At 44.8% G+C, this 26,614-nt stretch overlaps 1 protein-coding gene across 4 annotated transcripts; it reads right to left on the bottom strand.

Annotated features, from left to right (window-relative positions):
• Window positions 1-1,235: 1,235 nt before the first annotated feature.
• On the bottom strand, window positions 1,236-25,944 carry MACO1 (macoilin 1). 4 transcript variants are annotated; one of them, XM_014885639.2, is made up of 11 exons: window positions 25,660-25,944; window positions 18,955-19,096; window positions 16,826-16,952; window positions 15,587-15,710; window positions 15,098-15,276; window positions 14,186-14,684; window positions 6,595-6,753; window positions 5,846-6,028; window positions 5,137-5,257; window positions 4,410-4,584; window positions 1,236-2,466 (listed from the first exon to the last, which is right to left on the bottom strand). In XM_014885639.2, the coding sequence occupies exons 1-11, from the start codon at window positions 25,737-25,739 to the stop codon at window positions 2,264-2,266; spliced, it is 1,992 nt and encodes a 663-aa protein (XP_014741125.1). In that variant the 5' UTR covers window positions 25,740-25,944; the 3' UTR covers window positions 1,236-2,263. The 4 variants fall into 4 exon arrangements, with proteins under 4 accessions (XP_014741125.1, XP_088034344.1, XP_088034347.1 ...); XM_088178218.1 differs by having other exon boundaries at window positions 6,678-6,753; XM_088178221.1 differs by having other exon boundaries at window positions 14,186-14,681; window positions 25,660-25,939.
• Window positions 25,945-26,614: the final 670 nt, after the last annotated feature.

Genomic DNA, 26,614 nt, shown 5'->3' with positions numbered 1-26,614 from the left:
TTCAGGAATTCCAGGAATTTCAGGAATTCCAGAATTTCAGCCCTTCCTGGGCTCCTGGGTGTGCCCCAAGGAGCCCCAGCCCGGGGGAAACTCACCCCAAAATTCTGCCTGGGGGTGTCACCCTAAAACTCTCCCTGGCTTGGGGGGATCATCCCAAAATTCTCCCTGGATTGGGGGAGTCACCCTAAAATTCTGCTTCCTCAGTGGGGTCAGGGCACTGAAACACAGAGAGCCCCAAGGGGAGAATCAATAATTCTGCTTTCTGTGACTGGGAAATGTCAATGCTGGAAAAAAACCAGGAGGAAATGTTTGATATCATATCAGAAATCAATGCTAGATCAGGAGATACCTGAGCATTTGATTGAAAATTGGTGTAATTTAAATTTTTTTGTTCTTATTTCTGAAGTTTGGCTGCTGTGGGCAAAAAGAATTTCTGAGCTCTTGGGGCTCCCCAGATGAATTTCCTCTTCCTCCACAAAACAACAAGGTTTGAAGTTTACACTCAAATGTTATATTGAGGGAAAAATGAATTTTTTCCAGCCCGTGGGGTGGGGAAAGTTCAGGGTTTGATCTCCAGGCTCACCCAGGGAATCCTGAGCCCTCTCGTGGCTGCTGGGGACAGGACACCGAGGAATTTTCCTTGGATTTTCTATCAACACCCATTTGGTGTTATGGGAAGGTTTTCACTTGGCATCCCCCAAACCCTCCCAAACTCTGACCCACTGCAGAAGGTACCAGTGCAAAAACCCCTTTTTATAAACACACATTTTTATGGGTACAAACCCCCCTTTTTGTGGGTACAAACCCCCCTTTTAGTGGATATAAATACACATTTTTGTGGGTATAAACACCCCTTTTTCTGGGTATAAGCACCCCTTTTTGTGGGTATAGACAGATATTTTTTGTGGGTACAAACCCCCTTCTTGTGGGTAGAAACCCCTCTTTTTATGAGTATAAACTCCCCTTTCTGTGGGTCCAAACCGCCCTTTTAGTGGGTATAAATACACATTTTTGTGGGTATAACTCCCCCTTTCTGTGGGTATAAACCCTCCTTTTTTAGGGCATAAACACTTTTTTTTTTGTGGGTACAAATACACATTTTTTTTAACTTTGTTCAATTTGTGACTTCCATTGAAAACCCCTTAACCAAAAACCCCTTTGGCAGCTGGGCTGGAAACCATCGAGACAGAAGGGGAGATAAAAGTGTAAAATCAGAATCAAATCAAAAATCCAAATAAAAGAAACCCCCAGAACTGCAGCTTTTATTAAGCAGCTTTCCAGTGTCTCGTGTACAGAAGATTTCACAGCTCCTCCTTCCCTGTCCTGGGGGGATCTGGGGCTCCCAGAGCAGAACCTGTGGCTACAGAACAACTCTGAGCTTTTCTCTGCCCCAAAACAAACCTGGAACACCCAAATTCCCAGGAGCAGCTCACAGCAGGCTCTGGAATGAGCTTGGATACAGAAACTGGATGACAGTGAAAAGAGAGGGGGAAAAAAAAATACTTTAAACCATCAAGTTTCCTCTTGAAATGTCTTTTTTTTTTTTTTCTTTTTTTTTTTTTTTTCCCAAGGCACTGTGAACAAGACTGTTTAGCAATTCTCAATGACTAAAAAACACCAATGGGGATATAAATATAAATATTTCACACAACAACCACCAGCACATCATCAGCTATTCTTTATTCCTTCCCTTAAACAACGCCCCTGGAATTTGTTTGGTCCTTTGAGGGGGGGAAAAAAAAAAATCAAATTATCTTCTGCAACATCCACGTGTTTGTATTTAATACATTTATAAATCAAAGCTTTGTTGGATTGTTTTACCCCTTTCACTGGGAAAACTGAAGGGTTTTCCTCACTGGGTGAATCTGCAAATCCAATTTGACCATTAAATAAAAAACTGAGGAGAAAGGGTTCAAAACCAAGCAAAGCCCTGTAGTTTTTTTTTTTTTTTTTTGGTTTTTCAAGAGGAAACCATGCAAGAATACATAAAAAGGCAAAATTGGCTACTTGAAAACCAAGAATTGTTTTTTAATGCGTTGGCCAAGGAAAACAAATCTCAAAGTTCTGTGAGGTTTTCTAAAAATTTACAAGAAAAAAAAAAAAAAAAACCAAAAAAACCAAAAAACCAAAACCGGATGGGCAGTTCTAGTTCAATGCTCTTTTCTCCTGCTGGAAATGACAACAAACACAGTTCCCACACGAAATAATTTTTCATCTTGACTGCAAGAGAGCCCTGGGGGCCCAGAGAACCTTGGCATTGGTTTCATTTTTTCAGGGGTTGGTAGACAGAGGCGTTGGGGTCGAGTCCAGAGGGGTTGGGCTCCACGAATTTGGAGGAATAATGTGGGGACACGGGGCTCAGGGTGCTGGTGGCTGCCGTGTAGCTGATGCTGGGCATCACTGCCATCACCTCTGCAATCTTCTGCTTCAGCTCCTTGATCTCCTGATCCTTCTGCAGGATCTGCCCTGCAAAGACACCAAAGCACAGCACTCACAGCCTGCACCTCCTGATGGTCCCTTCTGCAGCCTGAGAATGCTGAAATCATCTCCTGAGAATGCTGAAATCATCCCCTGAGAATGCTGAAATCATCCCCTGATATTCCCTAATTCATCCCCTGAAAATCCTGAAATAATCTCCTGAGAATGCTGAAATCAGCACCTGAAAATGCTGAAATCATCCCCTGATATTCCTGAAATCATCTCCTGAGAATGCTGAAATGGGCACCTGAAAATCCTGAAATTATAACCTGAAAATGCTGAAATCATCTCCTGGTATTGATGAAATCATCCCCTGAAAATCCTGAAATCCTCCTCTGATATTCCTGAGTCAGCCCTGAAATCACCATGTGAAACTCCTGGAATCATCTCCTGATATCCTGGAATCATCTCCTCATTTCTGGTCAATTACCTGTTTTGAATTATCTGTTTTTAATTATCTGCTTTTAATTATCTGGAATTCTCACAGACCCAAACTCGACACCCCCATCAGAATTTTGCATTTTTTGCATTCACTGCTGCACCACCCCCTGAGATTATTTCTATTTAATCTCATTTTTTCTGCCTTTTTCCATTCCCCTTCTCCAAACTTTTCACAAAAGCCCAAGTATTTGGCCATGTTAAAATAAAAAATAATAATAATATATATAATTAATAACTATAAGCAATAAAATTAAATTTGGCCAGGTTAAAACCTGTTAATTTTCCAAACTCTCCCATTCCCAGCATTTCTCTCTGAGCTTTCACCACTCACAGCAATTCCTGAAACCAGGTGACCAAAAAATTCCATTGCTGAAACAAAACAAAACAATTTCTCCCTCCAATTAAATATTCCTGCAATCAAACAACCTCCTGCAGGGAAATTAATCTGGTGTTTAATGAAATTAAACTGGTGCTAAATGCAAAGTTCATGAATTTGGCTCAATTTTGGTTTGCACAAAGCCTGGCCTGGGTTTTATCTTGGATTTCTGCTCCCTCTGGTGGCATCACAGGTTGGATTTTCCCCAAATTTAGGTTTTATTTACTTGAGGAGTAAATAGCAATAATTAAATAAATATTTTCGTAATAAATCATTTAAAATAAATAAATGAATTTTGTTGTAATAATTTTAAATATAATAATAAATAATTATTTTATAATCATAAAATATTATTATTAGGATGAAAGGACAGCAGCTTAATAACAACCTTAATTTAATTAATTTATCTCTTTTAAAGAGAGACTTCTTTCAGAGCTTTAAAAGAGCTTTGTGATGATTTACAAAATGCAGAAAACAACCACAAATAATTTTAACACCTATTTGAACTATTATTATAACTATTATTTATTGAAATAATACCAATTATAGCCATTATTTATTGATACACCGATTTTAATGCCCATCACCATTTTTGGGCTGCCAGGCTGAGCTCAGATGGTTCAAACTCCACATTCCCAAAAATCCCAGGATTTGCCCAAATCCCTGTGAGAGCTGAGTGGGGGAGCCCAAAATCCCAGGAAATGCCCAATTTTCCTGGAATAGAATCCCCAGATCCCAGGAATTTGCCCCAGTCTGTGTGAAATGGAGCCCTAAAATCCCAGGATTTTTCCCAATTTTTGTGGAATAGAATCCCCAAATCCCACGATTTGCCCAATTTTTGTGGAATGGAGCCCCCAAACCCCAGGATTTTGCCCAATCTGTGTGAATTTGAGCCCCCAAATCCCAAGATTTTGCCCAATTTTTGTGGAATGAAGCCCCCAATTCCCAGAATTTTGCCCAATTTTTGTGGAACAGAACCCCCAAACCCCAGGATTTTGCCCAATCTGTGTAAATTTGAGCCCCCAAACCCCAGGATTTTGCCCAATTTTTGTGGAACAGAACCCCCAAACCCCAGGATTTTGCCCAGCCTGTGTGCAATGGAATTGCCAGGTACCTTGGGCAATCTCCAGCTGCCTCTTGGCATCTCCCAGGGCAGAGAACAGGTCCAGCTTGATCCTGGTCTCTGCACTCAGGCTGTTCTCCAGGTGCTGGGTCTTGTCCTGCATGGCTGACAGTGCAGACATCAACACCTCCGTGTCCTTCTCGTTCTCCTTGTACTTCCTCAGCTCCTGCAGGGACAATGGGAATGGGAAAAATGTGAGCCTGGGAATAAAAAATGTCATCTGAGGGGCAAAAATGTTATCCTAAGGGAGGAAAATGTCAACTTAGGGACCAAAAAATGTCATCTGGGGGAGAAAAATGTTGTCCTGGGGGGTTAAAGTGCCATCCTAGGGGAAAAAATGTCATTTGGGGGTAAAAATGTCATCTGAGGGGCAAAAAAATGTCAGCCTGGAGGTAAAAAGTGTCAGCTTGGGTGGGGGAAATGTCAGTCTGGGGATAAAAGTGTCATCCCAGGGGTGAAAAAATGTCAGCCTGGGACACAAAAATGTCAGTCTGGGGGGGGGGAAATATTATCTGGGGGTTAAAATGTCAGCCTGAAGGTAAAAAGTGTCAGCGTGGGAGGGAAAAATTGGAGCCTAGGAGGGAGAATTCGAACCTGGGCAGAGCAGGAACCTGCACTCCCCAGCCTTGTCCCCATGCAGCTGCAGGGATTTGGGGATTGCAGCTGCAGGGATTTGGGGTTTGGGAGCTGCCCCGAGCCCCAGGTGCTGTGGCTGCACCTGAACTTTCATGTCCAGCTCCCGGATCTGCTCCTCCTTCACTTTGATGTCCAGGCTCAGTTTCTTGCACTCGGTCTCGAGCTCGCGGATGCGGCCGCGCAGGGTCTCGGTGCACTCCCCCCTGCAGGGAACAACCCCGTCAGCAGGAGACACACAGGGCAGGGAACCCCAAAATCCCGGGGGATCCCTGTCAGGGATGAGGGGGAACCCCAAAATCCCGGGGGATCCCTGTCAGGGATGAGGGGGAACCCCAAAATCCCGGGAGATCCCTGTCAGGGATGAGGGGAGAACCCAAAATCCCGGGAAATGCACAATTCCCTGTCAGAGATGACTGGAATGGAGCTCCAAATTCCCAGGATTTATCCAATTCCCTGTGAGAGATGAGTGAGGGAACCCCAAATCCCAGGAATTGCACAATTCCCTGTGAGAGATGAGTGGGGAACCCAAAATCCCAGGATTCGCCCAATTCCCTGTCAGAGCTGAGTGGGAGAGTCCCCAAATCCCAGGATTTTGCCCAGATGTACAGAAGGTTCTATAAAAAATGAAAGCAAGTTTTGATATAAAGGAATTGCTGGGCCAGCAATTTTAAATAAAACTTTTTTAAAATAAAAGGGTTTTTTTAAATAAAAGGTTTTTTAAAATAAAACTTTTTTAAAATAAAAGCCATTTCAAACCAAAGGCCCAGCACAGGCCCCCCAGGGCACAGCACCTCGTTGCAGCAGCAAAGGCCACAGCTCTTGCTGCAGTTGCTTCTTCCAACTTCTTCCTCTTCTTCTCCTCCATTAATTGTTTCTCTACAAAGGTCCGTGCCTCCTGCTCTGCCTTGAGCTTCTTCTCCAGCTGGCTGATGGTTTGTTTGTCCTTTTGTTTCATCTGTACAGTGTTGTGCAACCTGCAGGGACAGGGCAGGGCTCAGCTCAGGGTTCTGCTCCCAACCCAAACCAGGCTTTGATCTGAGATGGACACGTTTTTATACCCTTTTCATTATATAACCATATATCAATTATTAAACCCATATTATTCTACTGCATACACTATTCTATTGTATACACATTGTTCTATTGTATTGTATACATTGATTAGGCCCCCCAAATATCCTGATTAGACCCCCCCAAATATCCTGATTAGACCCCCCAAATATCCTCTCATGATTCTTGTTATGATTCCATCGTTTCTCATGATTCTTGTTGTGATTCCATTGTTTCTCATGATTCTTGTTGTGATTCCATTGTTTTCCATGATTCTTGCTGTGATTCCATCATTTCTCACCATTCTTGTTACAATTAAACAATAACCACATTCAATCACCAAACGACCCTGACATTCACCAATCCTTTATCCCGCTATGATTTACACAGGGGTGACAAAGCTCAGTGTTTGTTCCCAGCCTGGTTCCCTCTCCCAGGCCCAGCCCTGGCAGTGCTGTGTGTGTGCAGCTGCCCTGGTTGCAGCACCTACTTGCTCTGCAGCAGTTCGTTCTCCTGGCGCAGCTGCCCCATCTCGGCGCGGGTGCCGCGCTCGGCCGAGCTCAGCGAGCTCACCTGGCTGCGCAGCTCCTGCTCCACCTGCCTGCTGGCCTGCAGGTCGGCCTTTAGCTTCTTGATGTCCTGTTCCAACCTGCCAAAAGAATTCCAAAAGGATTTTTCAGCTTCCTTGCACCCCCACCCCCACCCCTGCAATGACTTAGGTTGTAACACAGGATGTGACCAAAGGTGTGGGTTCTACCAGCAGCTGTTAAAAAGGCAGGGATCCCTTATCTCCAGAGGGGACATCTGCTGTTAATGGGTCGTGTGTTAAACCTGGGGCAGAGTTCTTCATCTTCTCCACAGCCCATCCCTCCTCCAGGAGATCCCTTCTGTTAATGGGTCATGTTAAAAACCCGGTGGGACAATGTTCCCTCTGTGGGAGAGATCTCCTGTTCATGGGCCAGCTGTTAAAAACCAGCTGGGGTTTTTATCTTTATCTTGCCCACAGCCCATCCTCCCTCCAGGAGATCTCTCCTGTCCATGGCCATGCAGTCCCAGGGCAGGGCTGATCAAATTCCATCATCCCATTGGGAGATGCTCCAGCCAGGGCAGGAGCCGAGCATTTCCTACCCAGATCAAAGGGGAGATTTGGAACAGCAGAGCAGCCTTTTCCCACTGGATCCCAGAGGAAAACCAGAGCCTTGCACATCATCCCTGCAGCTTTGGAGGAAAACTGCACCTTGTGCAGGAGCCCTGCTCCAGCAGAACCACATCTGTCACTGCAGGAGGATGCAGCCACCATGGAATGGGACTGCACCAACCCTGACTGACTGATGGGGTGTCAGGTTGGATTCTCCCTCTGCCCCTGCTCTGGGTTTGTTCTCTGCAATACTGCATTGCTATTGGAATTCTCCCAGTAAAGAACTGTTATTCCCATTCCCATTTCTTTGCCTGAGAGCTCCTTAATTTCAAAATGATCATAATTTGGAGGGAGGATGTTTGCATTGCCATTTCCAAGAGAGGCTCCTGCCTTTCTTAGCAGACGCCTGTCCTTCAAACCAAGACATCCCTCAAGCCCCAAGGTTCAGGTGTGCTCTATAAAAAAAGCAGAATAAAGCTCACACCAAACCCTCAAAGCTTCAGCCTCCCAACCAATGGACTCTCAAAATTCTCTGATTGTGTCCTTGCTAAATAATCAGATTTTATATAAAATTTTATAGAAAATCAAAATTTTAAACAAATATTTTCTATAAAATACAAATTTTAAATCAAAATTTTATATATGGTTGTTAAAAATTAAATTAAAATTTGATATAATTTTTTTTAATGAAATCAAAATTCTATATAAAATTTTATATAACTCCATGTAGAGCCACACACGCCTCAGAGCCTCCCTGCAGGAATTCCATTTTCTCTCAAATCCGAGAAGTTCTAAACCAGGACACAGCCACACATGAACAGATTTCATTCTGTCCACAAATGCTGGGTTTGGTTTGCTCCCAGAGCTGGATTGTCACCTCAATGTGTCGCTGTTTTCTTGCAGCACATGATGTGTTCAGTCATGCCCAGCTCAGGAGTCAGTAAATTTAGTTTTAATTGCTCTTGAACAGAGACCATCTGCTCTACACTCGAAATTGTAGCTTTGGAAAGTTCTTGAAGATTCATGTAATCTTATTAATTAAAATATTGTTAAATAAAACACACGTTTTGCAATGGAGGCACTCGGCTCACTTTGATTTTTTTCCCCCCACAAATAAGATTATTGATTCTTAGAATAAAAACCCATCACAGGTGAATAATCAACCTTTTTAAACACTTATTTAAAAAAATACACCCCAGCCATTCTCCCACAATCCTGCTTTGCTGTGCCAGCTATTGACTGGAGAGTTTTGAAATGGCCACAAGGAAGATGAAAATGGTTTTATTTCCTTGGTTCCATTCGGAATTAGTGGCAGTGGGGCCTTAAGATGAGGAGAACAATCACAAAAAAAGGCAAAAAGAGCTGCCCTCGGTGACACTCAGCACTGCAGCTTTTTGATTTAAGGAAACATTTTTGGGCTTCAGTGCAGGGAAATCTCAGGTAAAAAGCACTGAGAGATGAGCAGGGAGAAGATCCAATAAATGCAGGGGGGAAGTGGGGAGTCACCAAAGCTGTGGGAACACAGAAATGGGTTTGGAACAGTTTGTAATTGGTTTTAACAAGAACCCAGATTTGGGAGAGGCTGAATGAAGAGGCAGGAGGAGCCTGGCTGGGCTGGGACACCCCAGACAAATCCAAGCCCAGCAGCTCTGTGGAAGATCCCCCCTGGGAAAAATCAATTCCTTCAGTGCACTAGAAATGACCAAAAGCACCCTTAAACAGAAAAAAAAAAATAAAAAATCAACTCACAGGCAAAGAGCAACAGCACAAAGCAAATCCTCACCTCAAAGGAAGTGCCCAAATCCCTTCAACGCTGCTGCTCTGCTGAGGGAAAGGATTTGCAACCTCAGCCCCACAATGGGAACAGCAGCAGCTGCTTTCAGGTGAGTGGGGCCACCCTGAGCTGTGTTAAATCATGGACAGGGCAGTTGTGGGGCACAGAAATCAGAGTTTCATCTCATCTGCCAAAAAAGCTGCAGCCCTGAGAGCAAAGTTTTCATTAAAGACAGTGAGAGGCTGTAGGAGCCCCCACCAGGCTGGGGTGTGCCAACAGCTGACTGGTTTTAATCCAGGTTTTCATAAATAGGTGGAAAAATGCTGTTTCAATAGAGGAACACACCTTAATCCCATTTTACCCAGAAATAATTTCAATATCCATGGCTACACTGAAGAGATAACTGAAGATAAAATAGCTTTTACCTATAGCTCAGACCATGCCAAACTAAGACAGCCCAGGATTTATTTTGGGTATTGAGTATTGCAGAAAAAGAAGCCTTGAGCAGATAAAACCTGAAGAGCTCAGAGGTGCTGCCACAGGAAAGGCTGAATTTGTATTTTTGGCACAGGAGAAGTGCCCTGAGTTCAGAGCTCTGGAGCCATTCCTGCACCTGAGAGTTCCCAGGGCTGCTCCAGCAAAAAACCTGCAGAGATGAGGCCACAGGCACAGCTTTTCCTTCTAAATACACTGAATTTCTGGGTCAGGGAGGGTGGAACAGCCACAATACATCACTTGTAAAAAATTAACACAAATTCCTCTTTCCACTCAATGCCACACAAAACCACTGGAAATTGCTTTCTCCACTTGTTTGGAATGAGGTCCCACAGTGAGATTTTAGCAGGTTTTAATTATCCCTTTTCATTACATTGAAGGTTTTGCTGCAGCTTTAAACACCAGAGCAGGGAATATCTGTTTTCTGCCAATTACAGAGCAAATGCAGGCTCCTGTCTCCCTAAAACCAGGAAAATCATAATGTGACTTTATAATAATCATAATAATGGATAATCCATCACCATGCAGAGGATTCCTCTGCCAGACCTGCCCCAATTAGGCACAGACACAACTTCATTAAGGAGAAAACAAGAAGAGAGTTCAGCACTGTCACAGGGGTCACAGCTCCCACAAGGACATTCACACCACTCCAAAAGAAAAAGCCCAGCAAGGTAAAACAACACCAAAAAAAAAAAAAAAAAAAAAAAAAAATCCCTGCTGCACTGCTGGACATTGATAAATGACCCAAACCAACATTTTTCACTTTATTGCTATTCTTACTCTGATTCCATTTGCTGTTTAAGTCTCTCATTTCCAGGAGGAAATGATTTAGAGAGGAGGGGGAGCAAAGAAAAAAAGCTGAGTTCTGGAAGATGTTCCTCCCTGCTCTGCACACAGAACTGCTCTGGAAATGAGGTTTTAGCTGCAGATTCTGCTGGGCTGTTTATACAAGGGAGGTCAATCCCTCCATTCTGGCATTCCCAACTGCAGATTTCCCCATTTCCTGTGCTGGGCAGCACCTCCCCTCATTCCTGGTGAGGAGAATTCATCAGGATCACCTCGCAGAGGGAGGTTTTTCCCCAAATTGATGGATTGTTAAAGGCGGCTCCATTCGGATTTTATGTTCCCCAGTATTGATGCCTGGCTGCTCAGTTTGCTCCATCCCATAATCACCCGGTGATTGCACTCGAATGAAACACAGTTTATATAAAAATGATTATTTTAAAGTGCCCACCAGGCCCTGAGATGCTCTCCAAAAGCCCCAGTTCTGCCACAGAGCCTGGATGCTCCTTTCCCTGCTGAGGAGCAGCTCTCATTCCCAAAAAAACCCCAGGAATTCACAGAAATTCTCCTTTCCCTGCTGGAATTAACAGGATCTGAGGAGCAGCTCTCAATCCCAAGAAAATTCAGGAATGCACAGAAATCCTCCTTTCCCTGCTGAACTGCTCTTAGGAGCAGCTCTCATTCCCCAAAAAAATTCAGGAATTCACAGAAATTCTCCTTTCCCTGCTGGAATTAAGAGGCTCTCCCTGGGAGCAGCTCTCATTCCCCAAAAAATTCAGGAATTCACAGAAATTCTCCTTTCCCTGCTGCAGGCTGCTCCCATTCCCAAAGGCTGCTCTGTTTCTGAGCACCCTCCTGCCCTGGGAAGGGTCTGGCAGCAGGAATTGCCTCCCACATCCCTCATTTATTCCCAACCTTCCTGATTTTGTTGCCTTCCCAGGCAAAGCTTGGCCATCCCCTGGAATCCTGCAGCTGATTTAATGGCACTGCAGGCACTGGGGGTGAGCAAGAGGCACCTCCTGCCAAAAAACTTTACAATATTAGCACCAAACGGCCAGAAATTCACATTAAAAATTTCAGGTTGTGCCTCTGCAGGTCAGAGCATTTCAGGGAAGTGAAATAAGCTGGGGCAGAGCAGCTTTTGCTTCACCCAAAGATTTTCCCAGCCCAACTGTCACAAGATGTCCTCGTTATCTGTGGGAATAATTAGTAAATGAGACAGCTCGTTCATCACCTCGTGTGCCAAAGGCAGGAGCTCTGTGGGTACAGACAGCTCTGCCCTGCCAGCTTTCTGTGTGCTTTTAGTGCAGGGATTTTTAAGGGTGCTAAAAAGGCAGGGCCAGGCCATGGGTAAAGTAATGGGCAATAAACAACAACAAAAAATAGAATTCTGCAGCAATTACAGCTTGGATTTGTTCCATATATTGAGGCTCTAAATCTGTTTCACTTCAGAAATGAGTGAAGTGGTAAAAAATGGATTTGCTCTGTGCCTCCTGACAAACAGTGAGTGCAAAGGGACACCAGGCTGGTCCCAGATGGAGCAATCAAGTTACCAGAGCTGGGAAAGAGGCACTGACATCCCAGAGATCCCAGAGATCCAGGGCTGGACCAGCAGCTGCAGATTTCAGCACCCTCAGGAAATGTCTCAGAAAAGGCCAGAGGTTCCTCTGGGATCCCTCAGCTCTGGCCAGCAGGAACAGAACAATTCCCAGGGATGGGCATCAGGAAGTTCCTCCCTACAAAACCAAGCACTAAAAACCAAACCCTGACATTCCACCAGACAGAGCAAAAAAATAAAAACTTAGCTTCAAGTAAGAGCAGAGCTGTACATATAAAATAGATAAATAAACCTAAACTAGCAGGACCCTTCCAGATGGGTCAGGCCAAGTGTGTCAAAGGTAACAACCCTGTAAAACTCCTGAATAATCCCCAGCAGCAGAAGGAATATTTTCCATTTGCTCCTGGTTACTCAGCTCAGGGCCACGCTCTGTGGACACAAAAGGAAAGCAGCTCGGGTCTGCCACCCTGCTGGACACTGAGGCAGGAAAAGCAGCTTTATTTGGAAGCTGAGCAGATGTGAGCTGAGTGTGAACAAATGCAGGACTTCACTCAGCCCTTTTCAGGCTCCAGTGCACGCTGGAAGTTTAATAACAGGAATGAGTAACGCTGCTGGAAGTGGAAAAGATGATGGAACAAATGCCTGGCACTCCAGGGATGGGATAATTGACAAGGCTAAAATAAAAAAAGCACCATTAATTTTTAAATTTAAGTGCATCCATTCCATCCAATTTGTCAGGTGAGTTTGTGCTCTCACTGGTGTGGGAGTTACAGAGCCAGGCCGAGCAGAAATGAGATTTCATCCAGGATTTCAGGGAGCAGGATGCTGGTTTGGTGCTCCTGGGCTGCCTGCACAGGGACCAGAAACAGCTGCAGGGATTTTTAACTCAACTGCACCCCCACACACCCCAAAAGCAGAAGAAGAAGCTGTCCCCTCTCAGGGCACAGTAAGGCACTTTCAGAGTAGAGCTCTGCTCTCTGCCCTTCCCCAGAGACTTCCAGGAGCTGCAATTCCCTAAGGACAGGATCTGGTTTTATGGTGAACTCATTTCTGTCATCAAAACTCACCTTGGGCAAGCAGTGACCACCTGCCCTAAGCTCCCACCTAAAGATTTCAACACGGAATTGAAACTTTAAACACATCAGGTTGAAATCCCAGTCCCTGTCACAGCCACTCAACTCTCAGGTCATTCCCAAAGGAATTCCCTTCCCTCTTCTCAAGACTTAGGAATGTTTGGAACTGCAGCAAACTGAGCTGAGCCTTCTGTGCCTCGGGGAGCAAACAAACCTTAAAAAGAGTTTTAAAAACTTTATAAAGAAGCTGAGAATGGGAACACCCTGGCCAGGGGCTGGAGCAGGATTTTATTCCATCAATCCTGGCATTCCCAGATCAGATTGATTGGCTGCTCTCTGATTTGCCTCACCAAGTTCTCTACAGGCATTAGGTAGCAATTAGTCTGGGTGTTTAATTGGCAAGGGTATGTCAATCAGGGGCAGAGGAGAAAATAATATTTCCATTGAAATAATTGTGTTCCCACAGCAGAAATCCTCAGAGACAAAAGCCCAATTATCAAAGGTACCTGCAGGGAAAACAAGCCTGATCTGCCAATTAACTTGGCCAACACTGACTTGGTGGAATAAGGAACAGGAGAGGCAGGAGCCAGGTGGAAAATGCTGGAGCAAGGCAGAAGTGAAATGGGTTTTGTTGCAGACATCTCTCCATGCATTCTCTCACTGCTGCTTTTCCTGGCACCACATGACAGCACCATCTGTGCCAGGGTGAGCCCCTGCACCTCCCAAATCCATCTCCCCCCAAAGTGCCAGGAGCAGGGGCACAGCTGGGGATTCTCCAGGCTGCCAGGTCCCCAGGGAATCCCTGAGAGCTGTGCCTGCAGCAGGGCAAAACCAAACCCAAACCAAACCAAACCAAAACCAAACCAAAACCAAAACCAAAACCAAACCAAAACCAAACCCAAACCAAACACCTGTTCAGGTACCAAGAAACCCCAGAGAGCTCCCTGGAGAGGCAGGGGTGGCTCCACAGAGGAGCTGCCAAGGACACATGAGCTGATTTTCTCCACGTTTTTCTTTCTACCAGAGTATTTGTGGTGCCTCACAACAGAGGTAGGGGAGCAGATCCTGAGCCAGAAATGAAACCATCTGCTCCAGGCTGCAGCTCCAACAAAAAGCAGGAACACAGCTCTACACATCTCCTGGAGATCTCACCCCAGCACCACCACACAGCTCTGTCTTTTTTACCATAAATGACATTTTCCCAATAAAAAAAGCCCTGATGGAGCAAGGAGGATGAGACAAGGCTCAGGCCCCACTTACCTGAGCAGTGCATCTGGTTTGCTTAGCTGGTTATTAGGAATACAATTTTCCATTAAGTCCTTATGTGTGCTGGGGCTCTTGCTGGCACATTTCTGTTTTTTCTCATTTTTGGAGGATGAGGAGGGGATGCTCCCGTTGGTTGCACTGTGGCTGCGGGGTGAGGAGTTCACAACCCCGCTGACATTTTTGTAATTTTTGGACGAGGCAGTGCATGAGTCCTCTTTTAAGAGGTTTTCTGTACTTCCTACAAGATCATTATTTAATCTTTTACTATTGATATGGTTTTCCATATATTCAATTTCTTGTATTTTAGAGTCTACAGGTTGCAAAATGTTGTTGTTTATTCCAAGGTTGTGTTTCTTTGCATCCTTGTCCTTTTCTTTCCCTTTTTCTCGATATTCCAGCTCTGGCAACGTTGCAGAGATTTTTTTATTGGCTGGAATGCCTCCATTGTGCTGCAGGAGTATTGAGGAATCCATATCAGATAATCCTTTGGCTGCTGCAACACCAAAGTGAAAAAAAAAAACCAACAAAACCTCAATTTAGTTCATTAAATCCATCAATACCTTGCCACAGAAAGAAAAAAAAAATCATTATGGACACATGCATCAATCCTGCAGGAAACAATCAGCATTGGAGGCTCTCTACAAAAGAGAACCCAAAGTTTGATTTTAAGGCTTTTTGCCTCATTCCAGGCAGGAAAGTGGGATTTAATAATAAACACTCAAGCTTCACCCAGCACTGGGTGAGCAGAGGGGCCAGAATTCCATTTCCCTGTCCCATTAACCATTTCACTGCCACCCCCTGAGCTCAGCACACCAACCCTTTTCTCCTCAGCACGTCTGGGGTTGGTTTTTTTGTTGATTTTTTTTTTTTTTAAATTCTCAGAGAAGACACGAAGGGATAACTTGCCTTCCTCTGCCTCCCTCTCTTGCCTTTGCAGCATCTGCTGCTCTGGGGGCAGGGCCTGCTGCAGGAGCTGCATGTAGAACTCGTTCTCCTTCTGCACCTCCTTCTGCTTCCTCAAACGCATCTTGTAGCTGACGTAACTTTTAAAGCCAAAGCCCAAAGTCACAACGGGGTAGCCAATGCTAAAGAGGAGGAAAAAAAAAACCAACAAAAAAAGCCATGTTATTAATTAAATTATTGCTAATTAATGGAACAACTTCTATAGAAAATTATCTATAAAGTGGGTTTTGTTTTCAAGACATTTTTGGGATATTCACATTACGAATTCCTCGAACAACACAAATGTGGCACTGGGTCCTCGTGTCCACACATTTCTCATGGAATATTTCCTGGCAGAATTTGAAAAGGGAAAACTGAACAGCCAAGCCCTGAAGTTCAAATAAAAACCCTGATTGTTCATTTTGCTGTTGAAGAGGAAAAGGAAGCACTTACCAGTGTGCTGCAAATGGACGACAAAGGTCCACGTGGAAGTTTTTTAAATCTTTAAATCTAATGGCTGCTTCAATATAAACAAAGAGTATCCACAGTGATACTGTTGGTAAGCACACCCCTCTTTCTGTGGAGAGAAATGGAACAGAGGCACCTCAGGGACAGAGCACAGGCAGCAAGGATTTGAAAGTGATTTTTAAAATATTTCAGGAGTCTAAGGAAACAAGATTTCAACTAGGAAGATCGTAACTTGAAAAAAAAAAATAAAAAGGAGGGGAATAAAAAGCAAGTTCTCATCATGAAAATGAGTAATTCCTGAGGTTGCCATGAATTAAAATATTAAATCAGCTCAAACTGGCCCATCAGGTTCTTCCTTCCAAACATCAGCCCTGGACAGCTTCAGATGAGGCTTCCAGACATGGACAGAGCTCTGAAAAGGAGCCCAGAGCTGCAGGTTTGTGGAACTGGGCCCCAGGTGGCTCCCAGCAGCTGCCACTGTCACCAACAGCCACTAAACTGTGACAGAGCTGAGAGAGGGACGAGCCCCAGGGGCTCACACTGAATAAAAACAAAACCCCAATGCCCAGGGTCTGGGCACTGAAAAGTCACCTCTAAAATGAACACTGAATTGGATTTTATCCCTAAAAATGTTTGGGTTGAAGGGAAGGAGCTAAAACCTCATCCCAGCCCAGGGATTTCTGAGAACAAACCCAGAAGAGCAGAGGGAGGACAGGGACAGGAATTCCCCACCTGAGTCCCCAAGGGCCAGGGCAGCCTCAGGTGTCACCAGCTCAGCACCTGAACCCAGCTTGGCTAAAACCGAATTAAACTGAGCACTGAGATACCTGATATTATTAATTAATATTATCAATTAAATTAGCAGCACACCAATGGAGTGGGGAAGAACAGAAGGTTGTCACAAATTCTCTGTGTGCTCTGTTTGTTGAATCAGGAGAGTTTTAAAGTCAGGAATTGAATTTTCTTTTTAACTGCTCTGGAATTCCTTTTTATTCCCCTCTAGCTCCTGTTTACTGGAGATGTGAGTGCAAAACAAAAAACTAAAAATTTTTAACTCTACAACAAAAAACCAAAAACCTGCATTAAGTGAGGTACCAGTGTTTTATCCCTAAAAAAATGTGAGCTATCCCTGGAGCCCTGGGAGCTGTCAATGAAGAAAAATTGTCAAGAAATTGTCAATAAAGAAGTTATTAATGAGTTAATAAATGAAGAATAAAGCCCCACCTGTGTGCCACACATACTGTACCCACACATAGGTGCTGGCAGCAAAGAACAGCCACTGGATTGGGATGAAGAGCAGACAGATGATGTTGGAGGTGAATGCTACACACACAAAAAATACTGAGAAGGCCTGGAAGAAAAGAGGGAGGGGATAAAAAACAGATTTTGGTTATTGCAAACCTTTATATTGATATTAAAATACATTTTATGGAAAATATTTAGTAGCTGTTGTTGTGTAGCACACCAATATTTCTAGTATTACGTGTTTAATTTTAATGTATTTTAATATGTTAAAATATATATTAAAAGATATTTTATATTAAAAAGACTCTAGAGATATAGAGATAGCATATGTATATATATACACATATATAAATATATATACACACATATATAAAAATATAAAAAATTCTATATATCAAGGTTTTCTTTAAAACAATACAGAAAGTCTTGCCTGGTTACATAAATATAAAGTTATATCTAATTCTGATTAATTAAAAGAATTCGTTTATTTCAAATATCAAACAGCTATAATAATAATATTGCATGATTATTTAATTTTAATATATTTTAACATGTTAAAATATATTTTTATATATATAAACCCCTACATATACACAGCATGTGTGTATATATATACATAAAAATAAAAAAAATCTATATAAAAGGGTTTTCTTTAAAACTATACAAAAAGTCTTGCCTGTTTTTATATATAAGGTTATATATAATTCTAATTAATTCAAATAACACATTTATATCAAATATCTAGTAGCTATAATTTTATACCAATATTTCTACTTACCTGTTTATTCAATTTTACTTATTTTATAAATATATAATATATATAATCTTATATACAACACCCTATATATAGACAGACAGTATATGTGTATGTATATACATATATTAATATAAAAATACCTCTATATAACAGGGTTTTCTTTCAAATAATACAGAAATTCTTTTTAATAATAATATAATGGTAATAATAGTAATAATATAATAAAAAAATAATTTTTAATAATACAGTCTTTAAACAATACAGAAAGCTTGTTTCCATTTATATAAGGTTTGACAGAATTCTGATTAATTCCAAGCCAGCTCAGGAATTTAAAGAATATTTTTCTGTGGTTTGGATCAATTTCTATTTCATTTCATTTATTTCATTTCCAATTCCCATGGATAAAACATCCATGAGAGAGCAGAGAGGAATCAGGAATTGTGGAATTGTGGAATATTTCCAGAACATTCCAGGACTCTGGAGCAGGATTCCCTGGATCTCCGTGCCCTGGGGCGAGTCAGGAATTGTGGAATTCTGAAATTATGGAATATTTCCAGAACATTCCAAGATCCTGGGGCAGAGTGGGGTCAGGAATTGTGGAATATTTCCAGAACATTCCAAGATCCTGGAGCAGGATCCCTGTGCTCCAGAGGGGTTCAGGGATTGCAGAATTGTGGAATATTTCCAGAATATTCCAGGACTCTGGAGCAGGATGGGCTCAGGAATTGTGGGACATTTCCAGAATATTCCAGGATGCAGGAGCAGAGTAGGGTCAGGAATTGTGGAATATTTCCAGAACATTCCAAGATCCTGGAGCAGGATCCCCTGTGCCCCAGGAGGGTCAGGAACTGTGGAATTGTGGAACTGTGGGATTGTGGAATTATGGGATTGTGTGACTGTGGGATTGTGTGACTGTGGGATTGTGGTGTTGTGTGAGTGTGTAACTGTGGAATTGTGGGATTATGGGATTGTGTGAGTGTGGGATTATGGGATTATGGAATTATGGGATTGTGTGAGTGTGGGATTATGGGATGATGGGATTGTGTGAGTGTGGGATGATGGGATTATAGGATGATGGGATTGTGTGAGTGTGGGATGATGGGATGATGGGATTGTGGGATGATGGGATGATGGGATTATGTGATGATGGGATTGTGTGAGTGTGGGATGATGGGATGATGGGATGATGGGATTGTGTGAGTGTGGGATGATGGGATTATGGGATGATGGGATTGTGTGAGTGTGGGATTATGGGATGATGGGATTGTGTGAGTGTGGGATTATGGGATTATGGGATGATAGGATGATGGGATTGTGTGAGTGTGCCATGCCCTGAGCACTGCACACTCACCAGGCCCTGGTAGCGGAAGGAGTCGTAGACGCTCCTGATGAAAAGCCAGAACGGCCACAGGTACTCAAACCTGAACTCCAGCACAAAATCTGCCAGCAGCACCAGGGCCCACACCACCAGGAACTTCAGGTACAGGAACGTGCTGGGGACACACAAAAAGCAAATTTCAGGTCAGCATTTCCAACACATTCACTGATTTTTTTTTTTTTTTTTTTAATTAAAATATTCAGAATTAAAACTAAGGACGACTGTAACACAACACCAAGAATCTGAGATGCATTTGAAGCCTAGAGCAAGGTAAAGATTGTTTTGGTTCTGAGTTATCAGTGAGGGATATTAAAACATTTCTGTGAAGGCAAAGGGGATCCCTTAAATACAAACAAACAAACCCAAAAATCAGAATTAAACGAGGCTTGGGAGCAGCATAACTTGGAGATTTTCCTGATTTCATTCCCATCCTCTGAGCCCTGCATGGAACCAGAGCTCCAAAATATTTTGACTTCATCCCCAAGTGACACTTGGGGCATCAGCCCAACCCATTGTCCCAAAAAAAGAAACAAAATCCCTTTTTCCCATCCAAAATCCACCACCCCAAATCTGGCACTGCAGCTGCCCAATACCTTGCTGCACTCTATTGGGTTATAACAAAAAATAAAATAAAATAAAATTTTAAAATAAATAAATAAATAAAACCCCCAAACCAACCAAACAAAAACCAAACCAAACAAACAAACAAAAAACAACAAAAAAAGGGGGTTAAAAGATATTTTTCTCTTTTAAATCAAATCCCAAATTTCCCTTTTGGTGCCTTGTTTTCCCTCCTCTCCCACCCCTGCCAGCAGAACTTTGCCCTGCAATGTTTGCTGGGAGGTGCCAAGCACCCAGGGCCAGGCAGGGCAGAATTTCTGTTTTAGGAACTGGTGAAGAAAGAGACAAAACACAAAAAATTCCCAAGAAATTCTGGTCTGAAAACAACTGAACCTGTGAGATTCTCAGCCACTTGTCAGCCAAGGTCAGGTGCAAATCACAGGGCTGGGAAAATATTTGGATTTGTTGGGATCAGAGGTGCCTGAGAGTGCCCTTATCAACAGAGTGGGGTGGGAAAAAAAGAAAGGAAAAGGCTCCAGGAAGAACAAATTCCACATTTAATGGAATGAAATCAAATTCCTGGCAAACTCTTGGAAAAGTGAAGGAAGTGAAGTTTTCAGTTCTGCTGGACCCACCCCAGGCACTAATTACTGCTTGGAGGAATGAAACTACAATGGGAGTATTTAAAAACCCTGAAATGCATCAAAATATCCCACACCAAAACCCCCCAAACCAAATAAAATATCCCACACCAAAACCCTGAAATCAATAAAATATCCCACACCAAAACCCTGAAATCAATAAAATATCCCACACCAAAACCCTGAAATGCATCAAAATATCCCACACCAAAACCCTGAAATCAATAAAATATCCCACACCAAAACCCCTCAAACCCACCAAAACCTTTCCATGGTCCCATTATCCTGGTGGATGATGTTTCCACAGGCTGCCTTTCCCTGTTTATTTAAATTAATTATAAATTTATTTAGATCCTCATAAAAAATCTGTAAAAAGCAGCTGCCTTCAGAGAATATTTGACACTAAAAATGACATTTGGGTCCAGACTCTTCAATTGTACCTGTGCAAAACTCCTCAGGTGTGAGGGATTCCATAAAACCATCCCAGGCAGGAATTCCTGCTTGTGTTGTGGAGCTTTTTCCCAGGTGCCATTCGTGGTTATTTTTTATTTTCCTGCCTCTGGAATCCCATTTTTGCCAGTAAATGAAGGCTGGCAGGACTGACCCTGCTCAGCTCTGAGGTGCCACTCCCAAGTGAAAGCATTTGCTGAACAAGAGTTGTGTCCCCCAGGCATTAAAATGATTTCTGATATTAAATTCATATCAATCCAAGGGCCCTGCTGACACTTTGCACCTTCCAAAGTGGAATTGGAACAATGCAACACGTGTAGGGTTTTGCCACCACTATTAAAGAGACCATTTCTCATTGTCTGGGGCTCCAAAGCCATTCAGAATTCCAGAGGGACAGGGAAATTTAAAATCCTCAATCCTTGTGTTGATAGCAGCAGGGAAGGAACCCAAATCCCAACCCCCTGCTCCCAAATCCCTGCTCCCAAATCCCAAATCCCTGCTCCCAAATCCCTGAGGTGCTGCACAGCCAGGTTTGTGTTCAGGCAAGCCCCCAGCCCAGCAGAGAGAGCTGAAACATCCCCAGGAATTAAATCCCTTGGTAAAAAAAACCAAAAAAACCCACAAAAAACCTTTTTATTACAAATATATTCCACGAGGCCAACTGCAATTCTGAGGTGCATCCCAATCCAGGGGAAGATTCTTGCAGATAAAACACCTAAAATCTGGGTTATCCAATTTCCTGGCACATGTTAAAAAAAAAAAATAAAAAAAATGTGCCGTGGCAGAGTTTTAAGGATGGGGCTTTCCCCAGGGAGCAGCACCTAATCCTGAGGGTGCAGGGCACAGGGCAGGGAGGAGCAGTGATCACACTGCTGCAATTCCTCTGAAAGGTCAATTAATGCCTAATGTACCCTGAACAGAAAGATTTATTCATAACCCTGCAGTGCCTGTGCTCCCCTTTTGAATTTACAAACAAATAATTTTCCTCCTTATTCTTCCTCCCCCTGCAAGTGCCAGATGCCATTTCCTTTTTTTTTTTTTTTCCTCCCCCCTTTTTTTTTTTTTTCCTCTCTTGTTCTTTGTTCTCCTTTTACTGCCCTGCAGAAGCAGATCCTCTGCTGGCTGTAAGGTAAAAATACTGCCAAAAATCCCTAGAAAATGGTCCAATTCTGCACCCCAAACCCAAGCTGGGGGTCGATTAAGCTTTAATTCTCTCCCTCTATTATCAGCAAAGCCCAAAGGCTGGAGAGGGAATCCTGGCAGGTTCCATTTGGCAGCATTTGACTCATCCAAGACAATGAATCCCGAGGCTGGCAGGCTGCCAAGGCCACAGGTGAGCTTCAAAAAAAAGGTGAATTTGAGCATTTGGGTGAAGTTACCAAATAATCAACATTTCCTCTCACTTCAGGGTTACCCAGCAGCCACAACAGCGGGGATGTTGAGTGGAGATTAGCAAATATAAAAGCTTTATAGAAATAAACACACTTAGAGATATCTAAGATTATTCTTAGTGGGCAGAAGAAGCAGAACACAGCGAGCACAGCGAGTCTGAAAGGCACAAAACATCACTGCTGGCACCGGCCACGTGAAACTCTTGCCAGCTACAGGTTTGAGAAGGAGAAGAAATGCAAAAAAAAAAAAAAAATCCCAGGAAAGCTACTGGGACTCGTTAAAATCCCAGGAAAGTTCCTGCCTCCTGATTCTGGGGCTTGTCAGGGCACTGAACGTGTCCATCCCTGAGCTGGGGCAGGTGAGGACAGGGAGGAGCCACGAGGGAAAACCTGGCAGTGATGGAAGGGCTGTGCCAGCTCTGGGGACTCACCTGCAAACCCCAAAAATCCAGCACAAAACCCCAAAATCCAGCACAGGAGCCCCTGCCAGCTCTGGGGATTCACCTGCAAACCCCAAAAATCCAACACAAAACCCCAAAATCCCTTTATCTGCAGGGAGTGAGAGCCAGGGCACAGGGGCTGATATTCCCTGGGCCACCACAATAAATGTGGGCTCAGTTACACTGGAGCCCTGCACTGAGGTTCAAGTCAGAAAAGGCAGCTCTGCTGCTTTGTTCCAGACCTCCAGGGCAGCTCCAGCACAAAATTATTTCTCCTCTACAGGAAGCTGGTTAAAAAAAAAAAAAAAAAAAAAGAGCCAGGATAAATGAGCAGGAGGAATCATTATGGATTTTCAAGAAAAGCCTAAAAAAGGCCACATTCCTGGAGGTAGTGCTGATGTTTTCTTTTCAGTTTATTTGGCTGTCCAAAAATCCAGCCCTTGGCATTCAGGCTTTGAGTGGCAGAGGGACCCAGGAGTGTTTTAGGGGTGGTGACACCCCAAAATCCTTGTCGTGTGCCACCAGGGCCACTTGGAGATGAGACAGCCTCCCCTGGCAGGCACCCACTTGGCTGCCAGCCCACGGAGTGCCTGGGAATAAAGGGCAATTTACATCCCCAGCTAAAAAAAATCCTGGCTCTGAAGGAACACGGAGTATTTCAGGACTATTGTCAGGGAACCCATGAGACAGCAGCCAGCAGCTGATGTGACAGCACCAGTTCAAGCTGGGATGTGTGGAATTCATCTTGGAATTCAAATTGAAAACTTGCCCAGCTACCACAGTGGGACCAAGCTGAGCCCCAGCAAGCAATATCAGCAAATGCAGCTGAAGGATTTGAACCAGATTTGAACCAGATCAAAGATGAGGACTGGGAAGACTCAGGAATAACCAAACTTTAATTGTTTAACTGGTGACAAGCTGCAATGAATACTTTAATTAACAATTAAGGGTTTAACGCATGCATGCTGCCAAAGGTAGATGTTAAATCACTTCAGCACTTTTAAATTGTTGCCATTGTTTTACATGGGAGAAGGCAAAATTGGGAATATAAGCTGTGGAAATAAGAGCTCCTCCAATTCCTGCTGTGAGCAGGGTGAGTTTGGAGATCTGTTGAAAGCAGTTATTTTAAATGATAATAAAGTTCTTTCCACAGATCCTGCAATACTTCCAAAGAGCACAAGTCACTGCAAAAATCACCATTCAGAAAGACAGATCATCCACACCTTTCAGAAGCCCAGGGTTTTATATTTCTAACTCTGTTCTGGTTTTCTATCACCTCTTATAATCAGCTTCAGTTTTACACATGCAGTGAACTCTGCCACCAGAGCTTCCCTGCAGGACAATTCCTTCCTTGCTCCACCTGCTCCAAAACTCCTCCTTTTCCCACCCCACATGTCTCAGTGACAGCTGGGCCTTGCTCACACTCCCAGGCTGGACAGGGAACCAGGCTTAATTTAAGATCAGACTTAATTTAAAGAGCAAACAAAACAAAGAGTTAGGCATCCCAATCGTGCTGTTTGCTCAGCCTGGCTGCTTTGCCCATAAACCCAGGATGCTTCCTCCTGATAAATGCATTTACTGGGCCTGTGTAAGCTGATGGGGACAATTAAGATAAGCTGAATAAATAACTGCAGTAATTACAAGAATTTAGACAACTGTAGCTCTGTGAGAAGCTATCTGTATGTGATCACCGAGTTATGGAGTGGAGAGTGAAAAAATATTGAAACCAAAAAAAAGAGAAAATCCCAAATCCACGTAGGAGAACCTCCCTCTGCTTAGATTTCCAAAGGGAAAACCCTTCCCACTATTTCTCTTTCCTTTCCGTGGGACAGCACTCTGAGGACACTGATTGTTTCTGTTTAGCAAAAACACCACGTGAAACAAAGGCTGAAAATCCCATTCCTGAGCCAAAGCATCCCAGGAGAGGCCAAGTCCCCCAGGATTCCAGCAGCTCTTCCTGCTGCACACCCCCAGCTCCTGGAGCTCCTCTGATTCCTGATTCCCCCTCCTTCTCTCACCCCACCTTCCATGCCAGTCATCTCAAAGTGACTTTTTGAAACCCAGTTATAAGCAATTCCCGGTATATCTGAATCATTCTCCACCTTGAATAATAATTTCTATACGAGGGATGTTTGTCTTTGCCATTCCCAGGCAGCGTTTTCCCAAAACCTGAAAGTCTAAAGCACAAAAGCTCTCTACTCTCACAGATTCACTACAAGTGGGATAAGCAGCACACTGGGACAATTTTATTCCTGTCACAGCTCCCCAGCAGCTGCTTCCCTCATGCAAAGTTAACATCTGAATTGTATGAGCTCGCTCAGGTTTCCAGGCACTGCATTCATCAACCCCACTGAACTAGAAACAGAAATGGGACAGCAGCACATTTACTACAGCTCTCACAAGCTTCAAAGCCTCCCCTGCCCCAAACCCCTGCTGATGGAGAAATGCAGAATTATTGCGTTTCACGCAAAGTCTGACATGTAAATACTCTTTAAACAGACTCACAACGACGGTGTCGGGACACAAAGGCGGTTTTGGTGCGTTCTGCCTGCGAACACCAAGAAAACACATCCCGATTGCCAGGATGAGGCACATCCCACGTGCGCCTCACTCCAGCACTGTTTCCTTCCTCATTCCCCAGGGCAGGGGTGACTCGGGCACCTGCTGTGTCCCCACCACCCCAACCCATCCATCCCTGCTGCGGGAATTCCCAAAAAAAACCCCTCCTTGCTCCCACGGCTCTCACACCTTCCACCGCACGGAAAAAACAACTTTGTAACACCGTGCCTGAGGAGCCGAGCCAGCAGCCCAGCTGTCCTGCTGCTGAACCGCTGCTCAGTGCCGGCCTGAGCCTCTGGGAACGAATAAAAACGGGGAAAAACCTCCCCGAGGAAACACCGGCGAGGCTCGGAGCGCTGCCACCTCCGAGCCCCCGCAGCGGGGCCGCCACCGGGCGCAGGCCCCAGCCCAGGGCCGGCTCTGGCCGCTCCCTCCCGCCGGCCCCGGCAGCACCTTGGCCAGCAGCTCGGCCAGCAGCTCGCCCGGCTCCGCGGAGCCCCGGGGCGCGGAGGGCCCGGGGCGGGGCAGCGCCTGAGGGGAGCCGGGGCGCCATGACGGTGCCAGGGCCGGGGGGCGGCCGGGGGGCCCCGGGACCGCGTTCCGCCCGCTCCCGGCGCCGCGGCGGCCGCTCGGTACCTGCCGTAGATGCCCTCGGTGATGCGGTTCCGCTTGAGCGGCCGCCGCAGTTTGCTGCAGTCCGCGCTCCGCCGCTTCATCCCGCCGGCCCGGCCCGGCCCGGCCCGCCCCGCTCACGGCAGCACCATCCGCCCCCGCGGGGGATTCCCGAGCGCGGGGCTTTTTTTTTTGGTTTATTTTTCTTTTTTTCCTTTTTTTTTCCTTTTTTTTTTCCCCGGGAAACAAAGAAATAAAAATAATTCCTGGTCCGTCCCTCCCCGCCGTGTCCCCCTGCGCAGCCGCCGCGCAGCGCCCCGCCCCCCCGGCGCTGACCAATCAAACGGCTGGCTCCGCCTGAGTGACAGCACCTCTGACCAATCGGTAACGGGGAAAGGCGGACAGACGGTCGAGTGGGCCAATGGCGGTGCCAGAAAGTGGAGCCCTCCTCGTGCCGTGACGCGGCACGCCCACCACCGTGAGTGACGGCCCTGTGACCCAATCAGAGAGGAGAATCTGTGACTGATGGCCTGTCAACTAATCACCATGCGCATTTCCGTCTCCTCCTGCCTACTGTGCTGCAGCCTGGTTCCCGCCCCTTGCGGTGACCGACAGAAAAACTGCCCAATGGAAGCGAAACAGAAAAATAAAAGGACAGCTCAACCATCCACTCGGAAACGGAAGAAGGAGGGCTCAATTTCCTCTGTCACCGTAGCACCGAGGTGCCACCTCTCCCGCTTGATTGACAGCCTCGCTGGCAAATGGGCAGTTGGGGAAGGGGGCGCAATGTCTCAGGTGCGAAGCCAGGCAATGACAGCTTGTGACAGCGGCTGCCGCCCCCACAGCGCGGCCTGCACTGCCGGCTCACCCGAGGGCAAAATAACCCTCGGGGTGACCGACGGGCCGCGCCAGCCAATGAATAGCGCGCGTAGCTGAGTGACAAACGACCGGACCAATGGCAGTGCAGGACGCGCGGCCC

Source organism: Sturnus vulgaris, chromosome 24, assembly GCF_052056855.1.
Source record: "Sturnus vulgaris isolate bStuVul1 chromosome 24, bStuVul1.hap1, whole genome shotgun sequence".
In the NCBI taxonomy this organism is placed as follows: Eukaryota; Metazoa; Chordata; class Aves; order Passeriformes; family Sturnidae; genus Sturnus; species Sturnus vulgaris.
This window is presented reverse-complemented; position numbering and strand designations above follow the sequence as displayed.

Coding starts and splice junctions, on each gene's coding strand:
- MACO1 (XM_088178218.1), bottom strand. CDS start 25,739: ATGAAGCGGCGGAGCGCGGACTGCAGCAAACTGCGGCGGCCGCTCAAG. Junction 19,097..25,659: donor ACCGAGGGCATCTACGGCAG/GTACCGAGCGGC, acceptor GTGTGTCCCCAG/CACGTTCCTGTACCTGAAGT. Junction 6,029..6,677: donor AGCAGGAGCTGCGCAGCCAG/GTGAGCTCGCTG, acceptor CTGTCCCTGCAG/GTTGCACAACACTGTACAGA.